At 46.8% G+C, this 22,588-nt stretch overlaps 1 protein-coding gene across 8 annotated transcripts in view; it reads left to right on the plus strand.

Annotated features, from left to right (window-relative positions):
* Positions 1–22,588, plus strand: part of SLC12A3 (solute carrier family 12 member 3) — a 111,013-nt gene that overhangs the window by 41,079 nt on the left and 47,346 nt on the right. For all 8 annotated transcript variants that reach the window (XM_088471920.1, XM_088471921.1, XM_088471927.1 and 5 more), the window contains 8 exons: positions 1,222–1,329; positions 5,361–5,484; positions 7,534–7,635; positions 9,054–9,209; positions 10,265–10,364; positions 10,806–10,917; positions 12,391–12,525; positions 14,439–14,545. In XM_088471920.1, the coding sequence (XP_088328046.1) occupies positions 1,222–1,329; positions 5,361–5,484; positions 7,534–7,635; positions 9,054–9,209; positions 10,265–10,364; positions 10,806–10,917; positions 12,391–12,525; positions 14,439–14,545 (944 nt within the window). The remainder of the gene's footprint in view (positions 1–1,221; positions 1,330–5,360; positions 5,485–7,533; positions 7,636–9,053; positions 9,210–10,264; positions 10,365–10,805; positions 10,918–12,390; positions 12,526–14,438; positions 14,546–22,588) is intronic.

Genomic DNA, 22,588 nt, shown 5'->3' on the forward strand with positions numbered 1-22,588 from the left:
ATTCTAACCCTAACCATCCCCTACTGCAGCCTGACCCTAACCATCCCCTACCGCAGCCTAACCCAAACTATCCCCTACCACAGCATAACCCTAACCATCCCCTACTGCAGCCTAACCCAAACCATCCCCTACCGCAGCCTAACCCTAACCGTCCCCTACCGCAGCCTAACCCTAACCATCCCCTACAGCAGCCTAACACTAACCATCCCCTACAGCAGCCTAACCCAAACCATCCCCTACCACAGCCTAACCCAAACCATCCCCTACCACAGCCTAACCCTAACCATCCCCTATCGCAGCCTAACCTTAATCGTCCCCTACAGCAGCCTAACCCAAACCATCCCCTACTGCAGCCTAACCCAAACCATCCCCTACTGCAGCCTAACCCTAACCATCCCCTACCGCAGCCTAACCTTAATCGTCCCCTACCGCAGCCTAACCCAAACTATCCTCCTAGTGCCTAAGCCTAGTACTGCTGCCAGTACTGTGACCATAGGGATGGTCACTGCTGGGATACTGACTACATCCCTACTATAGAAGTGTGATACTACTATCATAATACAGTAGCTTGGTGCATAGCCTAGTGCATACCTCCCAACCGTCCCGCATTAGGTGGGAGAGCCTCAATGTCTAAGGACTATCCTGACAATAAGTTATCAAGGCAGGTAGAATGGGTTATAGTAAAAAGAAAGTAAAAGTCTCTTTAGTATATACTGTAGTAGTAATAAAGAATGTGATCATAAGGATGTGGCACCGGTACTCCCCAGGCACATCTAGACATCTGCATACTTGTAACTTGACATGGTGCGTACACACTGGGCGATTAAAGTGGACGACTGAACGATAACGATATCGTTATCGTTCAGTCGTCCACTTTACCGTCCATTTTTAACACAAAAACGATGAACGATAACGACGACGCGCATTCCCGCAGGTCGTTCAACATCATCGTTCATTGGGTTAACATGCAGGCCAACCTGACGTTGTCGTCAAGTTGCTGCATGTTATGGAATGGGGGAGAGAGCCCGGCGCTGAACGATATCGTTAATGATATCGTTCAGCGGGTGTGCTCAATGTCATGAACGACATTGAGCACACCCTGCTGGGGCACACTAGACAATATCACTCAGGGAGCATATCGTCTAGTGTGTACGCACCATAATTCTTAATCCAACCATATATGTGCAAAAAAAAGGATACAAATATTTGTGTGTTCTGCAGGCAATGAGTATGGTATCAGGGTTCGCTCCTCTTGTCACCGCTGGGATTTTTGGTGCCACTCTGTCATCTGCTTTGGCCTGCCTGGTCTCTGCACCCAAAGTATTTCAGGTACATCATGGAATGACAAAGTGCATGTATATGAATGTAAATCTAAGCGACTACAAATATGTACTGTAAAAAGTTTGATCTTGGCCTTTAACAGTTGTGTAGCAATGTGGGCCACATCTGCAATCAGTCACACTAACCTTGTCCAGTGATTATTGCTAATGGTACTGGCAAGTTCCTATGGCAAACACCTAATATGAAGAGTGGTGCATAACCAGTAAAACAGTGGTGGACAGCATGGGACCCGAGGCATCATGTGACTCACACAGTGGTCACATGCAGCCCTACTCACCATGGTAATGTTCCCATCAGTATGACCTGCTGGCTATGGGTTAAGCTAATGATTATATTATGTGAACATATCTGGTGTTGCTCCACATAATGTGCAACCCACTTTATGGGATCAAAGGATTATTATGGGCATCGGTATTTCGACGCCTATCAATAATCCCTAGCCGGCATTCTGCCGTCGGGATTGTGACTGCATCCCGATCAAAGGCCACTTGGGAGGCATCTGAAAAATATGTTTTCTACCACTGTTCTAGCGGGGAATAAAAGCATTATCAGGTTATCCAGAAGTCTGAGAGCTGAAGATCTAAAAATGGTTACATCAATGTCTCTGTAATCACTAAGGTCAGGTTATGATGGTAATCTCTGTAATTATTACCCCTTTCTCCCTCGGCACAGTGCCTCTGTAATCACTAAGGTCAGGTTATGATGGTAATCTCTGTAATTATTACCCCTTTCTCCCTCTGCACAGTGCTTCTGTAATAACTAAGGTCAGGTTATGATGGTAATCTCTGTAATTATTACCCCTTTCTCCCTCCGCACAGTGCCTCTGTAATCACTAAGGTCAGGTTATGATGGTAATCTCTGTAATTATTACCCCTTTCTCCCTCTGCACAGTGCCTCTGTAATCACTAAGGTCAGGTTATGATAGTAATCTCTGTAATTATTACCCCTTTCTCCCTCTGCACAGTGCCTCTGTAATCACTAAGGTCAGGTTATGATGGTAATCTCTGTAATTATTACCCCTTTCTCCCTCTGCACAGTGCCTCTGTAATCACTAAGGTCAGGTTATGATAGTAATCTCTGTAATTATTACCCCTTTCTCCCTCTGCACAGTGCCTCTATAATCACTAAGGTCAGGTTATGATGGTAATCTCTGTAATTATTACCCCTTTCTCCCTCTGCACAGTGCCTCTGTAATCACTAAGGTCAGGTTATGATAGTAATCTCTGTAATTATTACCCCTTTCTCCCTCTGCACAGTGCCTCTGTAATCACTAAGGTCAGGTTATGATGGTAATCTCTGTAATTATTACCCCTTTCTCCCTCCGCACAGTGCCTCTGTAATCACTAAAGTCAGGTTATGATAGTAATCTCTGTGATTATTACCCCTTTCTCCCTCCGCACAGTGCCTCTATAATCACTAAGGTCAGGTTATGATGGTAATCTCTGTAATTATTACCCCTTTCTCCCTCCGCACAGTGCCTCTGTAATCACTAAGGGCATCGGTATTTCGACGCCTATCAATAATCCCTAGCCGGCATTCTGCCGTCGGGATTGTGACTGCATCCCGATCAAAGGCCACTTGGGAGGCATCTGAAAAATATGTTTTCTACCACTGTTCTAGCGGGGAATAAAAGCATTATCAGGTTATCCAGAAGTCTGAGAGCTGAAGATCTAAAAATGGTTACATCAATGTCTCTGTAATCATAAAGGCAGGTTATGATGGTAATCTCTGTAATTATTACCCCTTTCTCCCTCCGCACAGTGCCTCTGTAATCACTAAGGTCAGGTTATGATGGTAATCTCTGTAATTATTACCCCTTTCTCCCTCCGCACAGTGCCTCTGTAATCACTAAGGTCAGGTTATGATGGTAATCTGTAATTATTACCCCTTTCTCCCTCTGCACAGTGCCTCTGTAATCACTAACGTGAGGTTATGATAGTAATCTCTGTAATTATTACCCCTTTCTCCCTCCGCACAGTGCCTCTGTAATCACTAAGGTCAGGTTATGATGGTAATCTCTGTAATTTTTACCCCTTTCTCCCTCCGCACAGTGCCTCTGTAATCACTAAAGTCAGGTTATGATAGTAATCTCTGTAATTATTACCCCTTTCTCCCTCCGCACAGTGCCTCTGTAATCACTAAGGTCAGGTTATGATAGTAATCTCTGTAATTATTACCCCTTTCTCCCTCTGCACAGTGCCTCTGTAATCACTAAGGTCAGGTTATGATGGTAATCTCTGTAATTATTACCCCTTTCTCCCTCTGCACAGTGCCTCTGTAATCACTAAGGTCAGGTTATGATGGTAATCTGTAATTATTACCCCTTTCTCCCTCTGCACAGTGCCTCTGTAATCACTAAGGTCAGGTTATGATGGTAATCTATGTGATTATTACCCCTTTCTCCCTCAGCACAGTGCCTCTGTAATCACTAAGGTCAGGTTATGATGGTAATCTATGTGATTATTACCCCTTTCTCCCTCAGCACAGTGCCTCTGTAATCACTAAGGTCAGGTTATGATAGTAATCTCTGTAATTATTACCCCTTTCTCCCTCTGCACAGTGCCTCTGTAATCACTAAGGTCAGGTTATGATAGTAATCTCTGTAATTATTACCCCTTTCTCCCTCCGCACAGTGCCTCTATAATCACTAAAGTCAGGTTATGATGGTAATCTCTGTAATTATTACCCCTTTCTCCCTCCGCACAGTGCCTCTGTAATCACTAAGGTCAGGTTATGATGGTAATCTCTGTAATTATTACCCCTTTCTCCCTCCGCACAGTGCCTCTGTAATCACTAAGGTCAGGTTATGATGGTAATCTCTGTAATTATTACCCCTTTCTCCCTCCGCACAGTGCCTCTGTAATCACTAAGGTCAGGCTATGATAGTTATCTCTGTAATTATTACCCCTTTCTCCCTCCGCACAGTGCCTCTATAATCACTAAGGTCAGGTTATGATGGTAATCTCTGTAATTATTACCCCTTTCTCCCTCCGCACAGTGCCTCTGTAATCACTAAAGTCAGGTTATGATGGTAATCTCTGTGATTATTACCCCTTTCTCCCTCCGCACAGTGCCTCTGTAATCACTAAGGTCAGGTTATGATGGTAATCTCTGTAATTATTACCCCTTTCTCCCTCCGCACAGTGCCTCTATAATCACTAATGTCAGGTTATGATGTAATCTCTGTAATTATTACCCCTTTCTCCCTCTGCAAAGTGCCTCTGTAATCACTAAGGTCAGGTTATGATAGTAATCTCTGTAATTATTACCCCTTTCTCCCTCCGCACAGTGCCTCTGTAATCACTAAGGTCAGGTTATGATGGTAATCTCTGTAATTATTACCCCTTTCTCCCTCTGCACAGTAATCTCTGTAATCACTAAGGTCAGGTTAGGATGGTAATCTCTGTAATTATTACCCCTTTCTCCCTCTGCACAGTGCCTCTGTAATCACTAAGGTCAGGTTATGATGGTAATCTCTGTAATTATTACCCCTTTCTCCCTCTGCACAGTAATCTCTGTAATCACTAAAATCAGGTTATGATGGTAATCTCTGTAATTATTACCCCTTTCTCCCTCTGCACAGTGCCTCTGTAATCACTAAGGTCAGGTTATGATGGTAATCTGTAATTATTACCCCTTTCTCCCTCTGCACAGTGCCTCTATAATCACTAATGTCAGGTTATGATAGTAATCTATGTGATTATTACCCCTTTCTCCCTCTGCACAGTGCCTCTGTAATCACTAAGGTCAGGTTATGATGGTAATCTCTGTAATTATTACCCCTTTCTCCCTCTGCACAGTGCCTCTATAATCACTAATGTCAGGTTATGATGGTAATCTATGTGATTATTACCCCTTTCTCCCTCTGCACAGTGCCTCTGTAATCACTAAGATCAGGTTATGATAGTAATCTCTGTAATTATTACCCCTTTCTCCCTCTGCACAGTGCCTCTATAATCACTAATGTCAGGTTATGATGGTAATCTATGTGATTATTACCCCTTTCTCCCTCCGCACAGTGCCTCTGTAAAGACAACCTCTACCCATTGATTGGTTTCTTCGGGAAAGGCTATGGAAAAAACAATGAGCCGATTCGGGGATACATCCTCACCTTCCTTATCGCCTCCGCATTTATCCTCATTGGTTTGTTAATGACTCTTTATATTTACTTTGTGTCATAGCTAGCGGTGCGATTCTTCATGTTGCCTCCTTCAGCTTGAATAAAAAACTTTTCATTCCTGTATCCCAGGCATTAAATGCATAATGTAAGCTCAGCTGGACATTTCTGTACAGAGGGTTCTGCAAACATTATATACACTATATTACAATAAATTATATGTTACATATATTGTATATATTCTATACCCTAATGCACAGCTGCAATGGCTATATTTGTTTATTTGATCTACTAGAATATCTACTGAATTTGATTCTCTGTAACTTGGAGAGATAGTTATGAATGCAACAATGCCTACATTCACAATTGCTGGCAGTGGAATGTCAGAGTATGCCGACACAGTACTAACATTCTTTCAAGCGTTGTAACCAGGTCTGCACCATCATGTTAAAAGTTATAGTGCCGACACGGTTACAACACTTGAATTAATGTTAGTAAAGTGTCATCATACTCTGATCGACATTATACTGCCGACAATGTGATTGTTGAAAATTCATACAGATCCCGTGCCCTGCACTGGTGAAAAGCACACTCTACACATATATGGGGTCTGTTTATCAAGTAGTGATAACACCTTTTTCTGCTTTTTAGTATTCAAAAAGGGTTATTACTGCTTCTCCATATTCTCTCCTGGTACCTCTGTTTTTTACACTTTGACACCGACCCCATAGAAGACAGTCAATTATAAAGCAAAGAAAAGCTCAGCTGTTAGTTGCTTGTGTTAGAATCATATTATATAGTACATGCTTATTTACTACAGGCCCACAGGCATCCGGACTCTCTTGGGGATCCTTCTGCGCATGCAAAACTTTTTGGCTTCTGCATGCACAGTATGGCGGAAGGGATAAAGCAATATGATCTAGGGATGGCCATCGCCCATCGATGGTCAGCAGATGGTTTTGCCATCGATGGTGGAGATCCAATGGTTTAGAGACCCCTACCGATGTTTTTTTTTTTTTTTTCTACCTGATACTGGGACACAGAGCATAGCTCTACCCCAACATGACCTGCGATTGGCCTACAACCCAGTGAGAGATAGAGCAGGGATGACCAGTGATGGGTGAAACCATCAATGGTTCCCCTGTTGATGGTTTCATACAGGCCTGCTGAGAGTGCGGCGGGCCGCGGTAATAGGGGCGTGGCCTAATCGTGGGAGGCGTGGCCACGCCCTCTTCCCGAAAAAATAAATAAATGCAGCGGCGCGAAGTGGTGCGAAGCGCTGGGGAGAGGGGGCGCTCTGAGCCCCCTCAGCCCGGCGCAAAGCCAGGGGGGGCGCGATCAGTGTGATCACTCCCCCCACAGGCTTAGGAGACTGCTGTGGCTGCTGTCAGCAGCCATGAGCAGTCTCCACTGCAGCTCAGCACACGCTGTGTGCTGGGCTGCTGTGAGGGAGGGGGAGCGGCCCCGGGCCCCCGCCGGCCCCTCAGGAAGCCCGGGCCCGGGTAATCTGTACCCGCTCCCCCCCCCCCCCCTCTCGGCGCCCCTGGTTTCATACTATCAAGGTTAACCACCAATGGTACCATCGCTGGATACCCACCGATGGCCATCCCTATTATGATCAGATAATTTCACCTTGCGATCCTGCCGTTGTGTAGTGCGCATTTGTGACCATTTTGTCTCATGTATGCGCAGTACGGATGAAAAGTAAAGGACAAGAGTTGGTGGATTTCACAGTCAGAGTTATGCCGGCTGTAGGAAGTACAAATACATCGCCGGAGACCTGGTTTATTGCATCACCAGTCCAATGGGTGTCAGATTAATAAATAGCTCTGCAAGCACCTTTTGTATTGCTGCAATACAGAATCTGTGTTAACGCCGAAAACACTGACAGATTGATGAATATGCTTCATAGAGATTAGATCAATTATTATAGTTCGCATTCCTGATATGAATACCAAAAATAAGTATTTAAATATACAGGGTGTTAACTGACAGGTAAGCTCTAATATGAAAATCATGAGTGTGGAGAATACGGATACATTGTTATTATACTGTAGTGCTTCTGTCTCCTACAGGTGAATTGAACACCATTGCTCCCATCATCTCTAATTTCTTCCTGTGTTCATATGCCCTGATTAATTTCAGCTGTTTCCATGCATCTATAACTAATTCTCCAGGTAAGTGGCATATATTGGTCCCAGCTACTAACTTGCTTTACACGTCTCTGCGACACTCCCGCAGCCTCATCTGGATGGTTTATGTTCATACAATGCTCGGTTGTGACTTCTCAACTTCATTTATTAGAGCTCATGTTTGCCTTCATCACAACAACCAATCAGCACTTAGCTTTAATCTATTTTGTGGTTTGACAATGAGGAAGTGACTGATTGGTTGCCATGATTTAGTGTAATTTTTGCATCTAATAGCGAGTGACTAAGGTTCTCATTTACAGTCCAGCTTTCATGTGCAAAATTCTGCTTTGTTTTACATGCGCTGTAAAAAAACTTTGACTTTTGAGTTCTGCCCTTGTAGCCCCTTTAGCTGGAGGTGGATCAGAGGGCATGCACATGCTGCGTTAGTACAGTACGGATGTGTACATGTAAATGTGACCTATATCCAGACCACTCCTGTTTGCTCAACTCTTAGTGCAGATATATATCCTTATTATTTATAATGATCATCTGCACAGATCTTTCCAGTGTTAAAAAACATAAATAGATACAGACTGTGGCATGGCCCTTCCCCTACAGAGTAACACTGGGTACACACTGAGATGAGCAGGGACACCCTGGACATCACATGATTGTAGGTACACACTATAGTGACTAGTGAACGACGGATTGATCATTCGTTCCGTCCTCCATTAACATAAATTGTGTCACATACGAAATCATCAGGTTTGATGTGCAGCACGTCAAAACAGATGTCGTCGCTAGTGACCGCGGGCAATCGCATATTGAGCGTACACACTGATCGATGTAGGTGATTTGTTATTACGAATTGGCAAATCGACCCGACATCGCTCCAGTGTTTACCCAGCTTTAAGCTAGCACCAGTGTTAATAGCCAGGGCTGGTAAAAACTAATGTGGGGGTAACGGAAAGCGTTTTTGCTCCCCTCCTAGGAAAAACAACCCCATCCTGACAACACTTGAGCTCCTCTTACCTCCCATGGGTGGTGGTGGGTGTTGTGGTGGTAACATGTCATGAGAGCAATAGTTTAAAAATAGTATTTTAGTATCCGGCACCACTGCTATAAGTGCCTGCATACCTATGGCTGCCAGAACTTACTTCTATTATAGCCTACAAAGCATCAGCACGCCTTACCATTCATGGACAAATAGGACCTGTTAGTTACCATAGAAATATACACATTGACACTATATTACATTTCATTTATTTGAAGTAAAGACTCAGCCAATCCCCCTTTATATTTATTCTTTATGGCCTGATGAATTCCTATTGTATCTTCATCTACCGTCCTTTTTCCTACCTATTTCCCTCTTTTCCTTCTTTCTTCTTCAGTAATAAAAAAAAACAAAACTGAGGACATATTTATATTTGTTGTTTACATGATTAATGCTGTATCCCCACCAGGCTGGAGACCTTCATTTAAATATTACAGCAAATGGGCCTCACTGTTTGGAGCAATAGTGTCTGTAGTCATCATGTTCCTGCTGGCCTGGGAATCTGCTCTGATCGCGATCGGTATTGTCATCTTCTTGCTGGCCTATGTCCTGTATAAGAAGCCTGGTAAGTACACTGTGCACAAGCTATCATACTGATGCCTCTAGTCTAGGCGGGAGTGCTGAGCCCGGGTCTGTGCTTGAATTATGATATTATCTTTATTTATATAATGTCACAAGGTGTCCGCAGTGCCGTACAGAGATTAAACAATACAATTATGCACCAGTACATGGGATGACACAAAGATACAACCCAAGGAATGGTGGAGCATGGAAGAAGTGTAGGGTAGGGTAGAGCTTCACACAATAACATGTGGTTCCCATTGAAAATCAGAACGTTAATACTTTTTGGACGAGATATGTACTGAAGTAGCTATATCTTTTTCTAGTATGACTAATGTTCTTACAGCTGTGTAATTGCTTTATTTTGCTGCCATTAGTGTAAATAACAATCACCATAAAATCCTCTTTGTGTGTATGCAGACACTTATTTGGACTTACTGGGCCATACAAGAAGTTACACAGCAGATGTTACACAAATATTGCAAGAACATACTTGTGAGTGTGATTAATCTGGAGTAGGCTGATCATGGGATGCCAAATGCCAGCCCTACCCACAAACGCATCTTTCTGGGCTGGTGGTCAAGTATAATGGACCACTGTCTAGTATCTGCCACCTGGTTATCAGTGGTCAGCCTTTCCCTGTAATCTGAGTCCACTGGGTGCTGAATTCTGGGAAAATAAACATTCCATGTTCTAGGTCTCCAGTGGTAAAATAGTAAATACAGGTCTGTTTTGGATAATCTAGAACATGTAAGACGCATAACTTTGTCCCATGTGCTACTGTCACTCTTCCATGGAAAACAATCATCATTATTTATAGTCAGTTTATAAAAATATGATTTCATGTGAACGCTGTAACAGTGTTCTTAATGAATATTGGGATGACAATTGTTAGAACGGTCACATTATTACTGATTACATGACTACTACCTGATTCTAATAACACAATTTTTTAGACTTTTATTATAGTACAGTTATTTGTGTATTATAACTTTATATACCTGATGCATGCATATACTTATCATGACCTCTAACACAGCATTTGACATTTACTTGTAGAGGCAAACTGGGGTTCCTCTGTGCAGGCAGGATCCTATAACATGGCTCTTTCTTACTGTGTGGGGCTAAACCAAGTGGAGGATCACATCAAAAATTTCAGGTGAATGTAACTGTGTGTCCGGTCTTTAGGTCCAATCCACTGGATTTCTGGGAATCCTCATTTAATCCTACAAAAATCTGCAGATCTCCTGGATGGCAGGGGAAGGGGATTAGCACAATTCTGAGATTCAAGGCTGCACAATGATGTGAAACATGTCATTATACCATGGTGTAGCCCTGCATAGATGTCATTGTGCATTGTTGGGCAGACAGTTGATGCAATAGTATGAGTGCAGTGATGACACAAAACGTGTCACCTGCCCACCCTGACTTTTTAGGCTTTCTCTCTACATCTCCCAGAGGACTGGTTAAATGTTTTCTTTTATTCATAGCGTAATGTGATACAGGCTTCATGAAGAACGTTTTTAGTGTAGTGTGCAAATGTGATGCAGGTTCAACTTTTGCAGAACTGTGATCTACTCTGTGTATCCTCTCCTTATAGGCCGCAGTGTTTAGTCCTAACTGGACCTCCCAATTTCCGTCCGGCTCTTGTGGATTTTGTGGGAACATTTACGAAAAAACAGAGCCTGATGCTATGTGGGAATATAATTATTGTAAGTACAAGCAGGCATTAATGTTATGATTTCTGACCTACCTGAATTTGGGTACATTTATTTTTATTATGCAGCCAGGAAAATCATTCTGGGCACCAAGCTCTGTTGACAAAGTGTTTACAAGTAGAAATAGTGATGTTTCACAACTATCAACCATTAAATAATAATGAAAGTCATATTATACATTTCAGGAAATGAAACCAGGGTCTTTTGCTACCTCCCTTTCCTCTATAACAGTCTTGTCCATGTTCTCCATTAGAAGAACCATCTGCAGGTTCAAAGGCAAGGTCATGGACAGTCTTGGGCCAGCTATTAAAGTTACCTTGGACAATGGATGGCCTTTAACTTATCAGAAAAACAACATTATGATACTATAAAACACCAATACATAATCTATATTAACAGTATTATAACATGTGTGCACTGTGTCTAATATATTATTTTAAGTAAGCAGTAGGGTTCTAAAGCCACATGAACTGGCCAGTGGCCAGCATATCGGGATGCAATCGGGAAGCCGGCTGACGTAAGCCCGACAGCCATTTTCCCGACTGCTTTATCCCAGCGAGGGTTAAATGACAGGTGTCTAAATCTAGACACCTGTCATTTTTCCGACGCTGGGTGCCGCGAGCGGACAGCCACAGGGAGGGAGGGTTAGGTTTAGGGCTCCCGGGGGGGACTTGGGGTTAGGAACCCCCAGGGAGGGTTAGGGTTAGGCACCACCACGGGGGACTTAGGTTTAGGCAGCGGAGAAGGGGGGGTTAGGGTTAGGCACTTAGAGGGGGGAGGTTAGGGTTAGGCACTTGGGGGGAGGTTAGAGTTAGGCACCCCTAAGGAGGGTTAGGGGGTTAAGTTAGTAAGTACTCACCTACGGACGATCAGGATTTCCAGCGCTGTCGGGTTGCCGCTGCCGAGAGCTCTTCATTTGTCTGCCTGCCGCTGCCGGGATTCGAACTCCCGGCCATGTGGCCGGCGGTATTTCATACCACTTCCAGCGTTTCATATGTTGTTAGGAGGTGACCATTTAGAAACTATGATTAATACTTTCCCAATCTCTTGGAATGTCCGGTGGTCTGCTACACACTCCAGAAAGAGTAGATCACCTTCTCACCGTCTAGTGTAATGAGCAGAACTGTTGTCAGTGAATCGCGTCATCATAGCTCCAACATTTTGCTGCCTCTTCCCCCACAGTTAGTACCTCCTAATTCCCTCATGTATCTCTCAAGGGGGGAATAAATGTTGACAAGTATAGTGAAATTTATATAACTATAAAGAACAATATAAGTAAATAAATAAGTAAATGCTTACCAGAATTTAAAACCTGTACCTTTTAGCTAAATTAATTGCATATTTGAATTTGTTTCATTGTTATCCCTAATCTATACTAAACTCATGTACTGTAGTTGCACAAGTAACAATTTTAGTGCAGCATAGGAACATCTTTCAGGGTCATATTTGTATATGTTCCTTACCCAGGGCCCTCGGAAACAGAAACTCCAGGAGTTGAACCCAGATGGTCACGTTAAGTGGCTGAATAAGAGAAAAATTAGAGGCTTCTATACAGGCATAGTAGCCGATGACCTTCGCAGTGGCGTTCAGATGCTCATCCAGGTACCCATGTGCTGTAATAGTAATCATCTGCTGCAAGGTTTAAAGATGCTTAGGGTTAAAATGATCAAGTGATGCTTTTTAAAGCTGCAGCGCCTTTGGTGGTTTTACGCACTCAGTTTAAAGGGGCGATAATATGAAATAGAAAATGATGCATGTTTTGCATTTAATGTTATTGCCCATTGAAATCTAGATGCCAAAACCCCCGAAGATGCGTCTGCTTTGAAAAGCACTGCTCTGTAAATGTACCCTAATGTGTAATTGTTACTATCAAACAATATCTTCTTAGTTAAAATCCTATTAGAAAGATAGACATTATCTTGTTCATTTGTTCCAAAAAATATTTTGTATAGGTTCTTAGGCCCTCATTCAGAGCCGTACGCTCTGAGCAGAGCGCACGCTCTGAATGAGGGCCGGGCTCCATGAAAATGGAGCGTCCTCCTGGACGCTCGTATAGCTGTGGGTCACTACCCACAGGCTATACGAGCGTGCATTGTGATGGCCGCGATGGTCGTGACCATCGCGACCATCGAAATTGCGAGCCGGAGCCTGCGGTTGAGGTTTTCAACCGCAAGCTCCGGAGTGATTTTGGCTCTATCAGAGCCAAAATCACTCCCACTGACATCACTAGTGATGTCAGTGGGCCGGCTTTTGACGGGAGGCGTTCCCGTAGGAACGCCCCCGTCAGGGAGGCACGCCCCCGGCACACCCACCAAAGGGGGCGTGCTGTCAATCAACATTGACAGCACGCCCCCTTTGATCGGACACAACGAGCGAAGGACTTTCCTTCGCTCGTCGCGTCTGGCGCATGCGCACGACGGAGCTCCCTCCGTCGTGAGCATGCTCAGTCCATAACATCGACCCACTTGCGAGCGGACAGCCGCTCGCGAGTGGGTCTGAATCAGGCCCTTAGTTCTATACCTTTTTATTAGACACTTTCACTTTATAAATAGTATGCAAATGAGAGGGAGGAGTCAAATTCAGGTAATATTGATGATAGTGTCAGCCCAGGGGAAGCTGATATAGAGCACATGCACAATAACTTATTTCTATATGTTTTTCTGAGCATTTCAGTCATATTACTGTTAGTATAAGTCCTACTTATATTATGATATATTTTACTTTTCTGCATGTGTTGCTATATAACGTGAAATTATAATTGCTCACCAATCCAGAGCTGTTGGAACAGTTGTTTGTTCAGAAAATTATCTCATCCACCCAGGTGTATACTGCCACAGCCAGGGCTGCCATCGGAAGTAGTGGGGCCCAGTACAAATAAATATGCAGGGTCCCCTTAACCTCTGTGTCCCCAACCTCACCAATGCCACAAAACAAACATGGGATACATATTATACACACTGACACAGACAGATGTGCATAGAGCGGAGACTGAGAATAGCATCCAGGGATATGGCTCCATCAGCACAGAACCTGCCTGTGGTAGATCTCCAGGTTTCTTCATTCTGCTGAGGTACAGTTTCTAAATAAAGTCTTTAGCACATCAGTGTCAGGTAAATTAACTTTCACCTTAAGGTGTTCCTTTATTACTGGTGGTAGCCATTTTTCTGGATACCAGAAATGCACTGAGACCTATGTTAACAACTCAGCCACTATGGCTTCCGGATAGAAGACAAACTGATGGTGCAATTGATCAGCAAGTGGTGAATGAAATGTAGGATGGGATCATCAGCATCGTGCCCCCTTTACAGCTTGAGCTCTTTGGAAATGTACCTACGTACCACTCTTATAATGGCCCTGTCTTCCTTAGTGACAAGTCTCTTATTTCATAGTGTCTGTAAGTTCATCTAACTTATTTAATACATTTCATTAAGGTTTAGTGCTTCCACATATGTAATTATTTTTCCTCTTCCATAGATCATATCTTTACGCAAATTCTATTCTTTTACCTTATGTAGTCTGCTGGCCTAGGTCAGATGAAGCCAAATGTCCTGTTTTTGGGATATAAGAAGAACTGGCAGACTTCTCACCCAAGGAACGTTGAAAGCTACATGGCAATGCTGCAGTACGTATACGATGCTTGAATGTGAATGAAATTGCTTTAAAGTAGGGGTGTGCACCGGCCACTTTTCGTGTTTTGGTTTTGGATCTGGATCTTTCTTCGTGTTTTGGATCTGGATTGGTTTTGCCAAAACCACCCTTCCGTGTTTTGGGTTCTGGGTTTTGTGTTTTGGATCTGTATTTTTTTTAAAAAAAGCATAAAAACAGCTAAAATCACAGAATTTGTAGGTTTTTCTACCCCTATGCTATTATTAACCTCAATAACCTTAATTTCCACTCATTTCCAGTCTATTCTGAACACCTCACACCTCACAATAGTGTTTTTATGTCCAAAAGGTTGCACCGAGGTAGCTGGATGACTATGCTAAGCGACACGAGTGGGCGGCACAAACACGTGACCCATCTAGGAGTGACACTGCAGTGGCAGACAGGATGGCAGTTTGAAAAACAAGGCCCCAAACTGTACATAGTGCAAAGAAAAAAAAGAGGTGCAAGATGGAATTGTCCTTGGGCCCTCCCACCCACCCTTATGTTGTATAAACAGGACATGCACACTTTAACAAACCAATCATTTCAGCGCCAGGGTCTGCCACACAACTGTGGCTGAAATGATTGGTTCGTTTGGGCCCCCACAAAACAAGCTGGCAATTAATGTGTCCCTGCACAAACTGGCTCTACGAAGGCAAGATGTCATCCTCATCCTCCTCATCCACCGATTCCTCACCCTCTTCAGTGTGTACATCCTCATCCTCACAAAGTATTAACTCGTCCCCACTTGAATCCACCACCACAGGTCCCTCTGTACGTTCTGGAGGCTGGTCTCCCTGGAAGAGCTGATAATTCATTTTGATGAACATCATCTTCTCCACATTCTGTGGAAGCAACCTCCTACGCCTTTCGCTGACAAGGTTCCCGGCTGCACTAAACACTCTTTCGGAGTACACACTTTAGGGGGGGCAACTCAGGTAAAATAGAGCCAATTTGTACAGGGGCTTCCAAATTGCCTCTTTTTCCTGCCAGTACAGGTATGGACTGTCTGACATGCCTACTTGGATGCTGTCACCGATGTAATCCTCCACCATTCTGTCAATGGTGACAGTATCATATGCAGTGACAGTAGACATGTCAGAAGTTGTTGCCAGGTCCTTCAGTCCGGACCAGATGTCCAAACTTGGTCCTGCCTGCCCTGCATCACCGCCAGCGGGTTGCTTAGGATACCTAAGTTTTTTCCTGGCAGCCCCAGTTGCGGGAGAAAATGAAGAAGGAGCCGTTGACGTGTCACGTTCCGCTTCAGCTGACAGTGTGTTCACCAGCAGGTCTTTGCACCTCTGCAGGCTTGTGTCGGCCGGAAAGAGAGACACCACATAGGCTTTAAACCTAGGATCGAGCACGGTGGCCAAAATGTAGTGGTCTGATTTCAACAGATTGACCACCCTGGAATCCTGGCAAAGCGAATGAAGGGCTTCATCCACAAGTCCCACATGCCGAGCGGAATAGCTCCGTCTTAGCTCCTCCTTCACTTTCTCCAGCTGCTTCTGCAAAAGCCTGATGAGGGGAATGACCTGACTCAAGCTGGCAGTGTCTGAACTGACTTCACGTGTGGCAAGTTCGAAGGGCTGGAGAACCTTGCACAACACGGAAATCATTCTCCACTGCGCTTGAGTCAGGTGCATACCCCCTCCTTTGCCTATGTCATAGGTGGATGTATAGGCTTGAATGGCCTTTTGCTGCTCCTCCATCCTCTGAAGCATATAGAGGGTTGAGTTCCACCGCGTCACAACCTCTTGCTTCAGGTGATGGTGGGGCAGGTTCAAGAGTGTTTGCTGGCGCTCCAGTCTTCGGCACGCAGTCGCTGAATGGCGAAAGTGGCCTGAAATTTTTCGGGCCACCCAAAGCGTCTCCTGCACGCCCCTGTCGCTTTTCAGAAAATTCTGCACCACCAAGTTTATTGTGTGAGCAAAACATGGGACGTGCTGGAATTTGCCCAGATGTAATGCCCGCACAATATTGGTGGCGTTGTCAGATATCACAAATCCCCAGGAGAGTCTAAGTGGGGTAAGCCACTGAGCGATGATTTCCCTCAGTTTCTCTAAGAGGTTGTCGGCGGTGTGCCTCTTACTGAAACCGGTGATACACAGCGTAGCCTGCCTTGGAACGAGCTGGCGTTTCTGAGATGCTGCGACTGGTGACGCTGCTGCTGTTGCTGCGTAAGGTGATACATCTACCCAGTGGGCTGTAACAGTCATATAGTCCTTAGTCTGCCCTGTTCCACTTGTCCACATGTCCGTGGTTAAGTGGACATTGGGTACAACGGCATTTTTCAGGACACTGAGGACACTTTTTCTGACGTTTCTGTACAGTCTCGGTATCGCCTGCCTAGTGAAGTGGAATCTAGACGGGATTTGGAACCGGGGACACACTACCTCCATCAATTGTCTAAATCCCACTGCACTAATGGCGGATACCGGACGCACGTCTAACACCAACATAGCAGTCAAGGCCTCAGTTATACGTTTTGCTTCAGGATGACTGCTGTCGTACTTCATCCTCCTCGCTAAGGACTGTTGGAGGGTCAATTGTTTAGTAAAAGTAGTGGTGTTCCTACTTCCTATCTGGGATGATGAACGACTCCCAGCAGCAGCAACAGCAGCAGCGGCAGCAGGAGGCGTAGCAATGCAGGATCCTCCGGAGGAATCCGGGATAGGAGAGTCAGTCATGCCAGTGACATGGCCTGCAGGACTACTTCCAATCCTGACTAAGGAGGAAATTGACGAGGAGGGAGTTGACGGTGTGGTTTGCAGGCGCTTGGATACAACAGGACAACGGGATTTAGGTGTCCCTGGACTGCTTACGGTCTTAGCCAAAGTTTCTGAACTTGATAGTAACTTATTATGAACGCGCTGCAGGTGCCGTATAAGGGAGGATGTTCCTAGGTGGTTAACGTCCCTACCCCTACTTATTCCACCTTTACATAAGGTACATATGGCAAGACAGTTGTTGTCCGGATTTGGATAGAAATATTGCCAGACCAAAGAGGTGGAATGTTTGGTCTTCTGCCCAGGCATGACCGTGATGGGCTTTTTCATCCCACGGACAACAACTGTCTCCCCCGGAGCCTGATTTAAACAAACCACATCACCATCAGAATCCTCCTCGCCACCTTCCTCCTCAGCGCCAGCTACACCAGTATCCTCATCCTGTTGTACTTCAACAGTGACATCTTCAATTTGCATATCAGCAAGTGGACTGTGGGTGCTCCTTTCAGCACTTGCAGGGGGCGTGCAAATGGTGGAAAGAGCCACCTCTTCCCGTCCAGTGCTGGGAAGGTCAGGCATCGCAACCACCACCACACTTGGACTCTCCTTGGGGATTTGTGATATCTTCTTAGAAAGCACAGTTCTTCGCTGTGCTTTTGCCAGCTTAACTCTTTTGATTTTTTTAGTGGGAGGAGGGCTTCCATAGTCATGTGAAGCTGAACCACTAGTCATGAACATACTAGGGATCGACCTTAGCCGTTCCTTGCCACTCCGTGTCGTAAATGGCATATTGGCAAGTTTACGTTTCTCTTCAGCTGATTTAAATGTTTTTTTCAAGGTCATTTTCCTGAACTTTGTCATTTGGGATTGTATGTGCCCTCTATTATGACATTGGGCATCGGCCTTGGCAGACGACGTTGATGGCATGTTATCGTCTATGTCATGACTAGTGGCAGCAGCTTCAGCACTAGGAGGAAGTGGTTCTTGATCTTTCTCTATTTTATTTTTATCGGAGAAAGTTTGGTCCTCCATTTATGTTATATCGATTTGATATATACGTGCGGCTAAACACAGAAAATATTTCTTTATTTCTACTTCAGGGTCCATAGGGGTCCACAGGGTGACCTTGGGGTATAGCTGGATCCTGGATCCTCGGGCACCACGGAGTTAAAGCTTTCAGCTGCTCCCAGGATGCACTTGGGTCCAACCTCCCCTATACCCCGCCCCCGAGCCACAGGCACCTCAGTTTTAGATGGTGCCCGGCCGGAGTCGGGTCACCCTGCGGGGTGGGCTGCAGGAGCAGCCCCCTAAAGCTTTTAATTTTTTATTTAACTTAGTTAAATTTATTTATTTTTTACTATAAGTTTTTTCTCTAGAGCAGCAGCGCTGGGCTGTCTGTACAGACGCCCACGCTGCCGCTCCTTCTCCCTGCTGGCGTCGCGACGCCAGCGCTGAACTGGGGATCGCGGCGGGGGAAGCCAGAGTCTGTACTAGCCGGACTCTGGTTTCCCCCGGGACTGCTGCCGGAAGACGCCGGGGAGATCAGGTAAGCCGCGCACCGCTGATTAGCGGCGGTGCGCGGGTTCCTTTCAAATGCAGTCCCATGCCCCCGGTCTAGGGGACAGACCGGGGGCGCTAGCGGTGGCGGCGGGCCCCCCCTTCCAGCGGAGGCATACCCCGCCAGACCACTAGACCACCAGGGTTAATATCGCGGCAAGCGGGATGCCGGCAACCCGGGGGTTAATATGCTAGCCAGGGGAGGAAGCCTTCCCTGTCTAGCGGCTCCTCCCCTCAGCTCAGCGCGCCTTTCAGCTCGGAGTCTGGCGTCGCTGAGCTGCAGATACTCGGCCACTCCTCCTCTGAGGTCTCCAGCGGCCATTTTCTCTGTGGCAGCGTGGATACTCTCAGGGAGCACGCGGACCGGTCCCCCTGTGTACCTCTCCCCTGCAAAAGGACAGTGTACACAGCGCTATAGCCCTCCCAGACACTGAATCTGGGCAGGTTGATTGTAGTGGAAAGGTGCAGTGAGTATATCTTCCTGCATGGTATGTGACTTTTGCTAGTGCTGCCTGTCTGTGTCTTTTTTCTACTTACTGTCAGCCTGTACCTATCCCTTTCCTTCTCCTACAAGCCCTACAGGTGTGCGGGGGAAGGGTGTTTCTACTGACCTCACCTATATAGATCACGTATTTGTGAGGTCCGTCACATACAGTTGTGTGCTACACGGTGCCATATTGTGGGCTGTTGTTCAGCACACTGGTGAGTGCGCACGTTTTCTTCCTAAGTCATGTCTGAGGAGGAGATTGAGCACTCCGGGGCTCCAGCATTGTTCTCCTGCAGGCGCTGTTCTGCAGGAGTGGATAGGGAGGATTTGTCACAGGACGGCCTGTGCGGACGGTGCCAGGCGGTCCCTGGTATGTCTAAACCTCCCATTTCGCAGGAGCCACCATGGGCGATGTTTTCCCAGGTGCTGGTGTCCATCGCGGACCGTCTGTCGGTCCCGACTGCCGCCCCTACTAGGGCGTTGCCCCAGCCTGCCATCCCCCATTCCCCGGGTGTCCCACAATTATTGCAGACTCCCCCGGGGTCTCAGCCTGTTGGTCACTATGCGGGGTTGCCAATGTATATTCAGTCCACCCCTGTGGCACAGCCGGCTGTGGTGCCGTTTCAGGCTCCTGTGACAGCTCCTCCACCCTGGGTGGATGCGCTTTCCCACACTGTCCAAGATTTGGCGGCAGCATCTTCGGCTTTTCAGTCGATGTTGCGCAGTGACGTGCCCTCCAGGGCGTCTAAACGCTCAGTCATGGCACAGGCTGCGCATCTTTCGGATTCTGAGGGGTTCTCCGATGATGGTGAGGTACAGGATGACTCAGCCTCAGATGCCTCAGTCCAGGAGGTAGACACTAAGTCTTCCATCAATGTGCGGGCTCTGGTTAAGGCGGTGCGGGCTATTCTTCTGATTGAGGATGAGGCACCCGCTCCCAAGTCAAGGTATCCTAGTTTTAAAAAAGCTAAGGTTACTTCTACAGCGTTCCCCTTGTCTGATCAGTTGACTGATCACATGGCGGTGGCCTGGCAGACGCCCAGTAAGCGTTTCCTGCCACAGAAACGCGTGGCGTCCAATTATCCATTCCCGGAAGCGCATTGTAAGAAATGGGAAACTCCGCCTGCAGTCGATTCCCATGTAACACGCCTCATCAGGAGTGCTACTTTGCCATTGCCGTCTATATCCTCGCTGAAGGATCCTACGGACAGGAAGGTGGAGACTTGTCTAAAGTCTATTTATTCTCTCTCAGGGGCTGTAGCCCGGCCGTCCATGGCCATCTCCTGGGTGGCGAAGGCCATTGAGGGGTGGGCCAACGCCTTGGAGGACACGTTTACGGATGAATCTCCGGACGTCCAGAGGGCGTTGTTAGGACAGATGAGAGATGCCGCCTCCTACATTGGAGAAGCATCTTTGGATGCTAGCCTGTTGACCTCTAGGGTTTCGGCGGCAGCAGTGTCTGCTCGTAGATCCTTGTGGTTGCGGTCTTGGAGAGCAGACGCGGATTCAAAGAAAGGCTTGGAGGCCTTACCTTTTAATGGGGAATTACTATTTGGTCCGGACCTGGACAAAATAGTAGATACCCTGGCAAAATCCAAGTCAGCCTTCCTCCCTTCAGCTACTACACCTGCTAAGGTCCGGAGCTCGGCGTTTCGTTCCTTTCGGGTTCAGGGCAAGGCAAAGGGTCAGTCCTTCCCGAGGCAGTCCGCACCCAAGACCGCCTCAAAGCCAAAGAAGCAAGCCTGGAGTGCTAGGCGCCCTTCTTCCAAGCCAGAAGATAAGCCTTCTGCGTGATGGGACGGGCCTCCCTCTGGGGGACCCCAGAGTGGGAGGCCGACTTCTTCAATTCGCCCAGTGCTGGCACAATACAACCACGGATGCCTGGGTGCGAGAAGTGGTCTCCCAGGGGTACGCCCTGTCTTTTCGGCACAGGCCGCCTTGCCAGTTTTTTTGCACAAGTCCTTCTCAGGACAAAACCAAGGCCTTGCAGGTTCAGGAAGCCATAGAGGCCTTGCTGACGGCGGGGGTCATTATACCCGTACCACAGTCTCAACGTGGGATGGGGTATTACTCTACGCTGTTTCTGGTGCAGAAACCCAATGGCTCTCATCGCCCCATCCTCAATTTGAAGTCCCTGAACAGGTTTCTCAGGGTTCCCAAATTCAGGATGGAAACTTTGCGTTCCATCATACTGGCGATGGAACCGGGGGATTATATGGTCTCCCTGGATATCCAGGACGCCTACCTCCATGTGCCTATAGCAACATCGCACCAACGGTTTCTGCGGTTTGCTATTCTCCACAACCACTACCAATTCAGGGCTCTACCCTTTGGTCTCTCCACGGCACCAAGGGTATTTACCAAGGTGATGGCGGTCATGGCGGCTCACCTTCGGAGCCAGGGGATACGGTTGCTACCGTATCTAGACGACCTCCTCTTGCTGGCAAGCTCCCCGGAGGTACTGATCCAGCATCTCCACCTGACGGTCGCTTGTCTACAGGCGCACGGCTGGTTGATCAACTGGAAGAAATCCTCCCTCATCCCATCACAACGGATGGTTCATTTGGGGGCCCTGCTGGACTCTCGTCAGCAACGGATTTTTCTGACTCCGGAGAAGGTCTCCTCCTTACAGCTGCGGATTCACAGTTGTCTGAGCAGTGGCAGAGTGTCGGTGCACTCAGCGATGAGAGTTTTGGGGTCCATGGTGTCGGCATTCGACATGGTGGAGTTTGCCCAGTTCCATTCCAGGCCCCTGTAGGGGCTGATTCTTTCAGAATGGAACGGATTGCCACACAGGATCCGCTCTCAGATGCTGGTGTTGTCCTCGGAGGTGCGTCTGTCCCTAGCCTGGTGGCTGCAGACAGCGTATCTCCTGGAGGGGCGCCCCTTTTGGATCCCGGAATGGGTTCTGCTCATGACAGATGCCAGTCTCCGGGGTTGGGGGGCGGTGACAGGCTCCTTGTCACTTCAGGGTCGTTGGTCGGCGGAGGAAGCGATTCTTCCCATCAACATCCTGGAACTGCGGGCAGTATACAGAGCCCTGCAGTCGTCCGGCACCGCTCTTCACGGAAGGGCCGTTCAGGTGCAGTCGGACAACGCCACCACGGTGGCGTACATCAATCACCAGGGAGGGACTCGCAGTCGAGCTGCGATGTCGGAGGTGTCCCGCGTCCTGGCTTGGGCGGAGCGCTATCTTCCAGCTCTCTCGGCAGTTTTCATCCCAGGAGTCCTCAATTGGGAGGCAGAC

This window comes from Taudactylus pleione, unplaced genomic scaffold, assembly GCF_031769625.1.
Source record: "Taudactylus pleione unplaced genomic scaffold, aTauple2 ptg000117l, whole genome shotgun sequence".
NCBI lineage: Eukaryota > Metazoa > Chordata > Amphibia > Anura > Myobatrachidae > Taudactylus > Taudactylus pleione.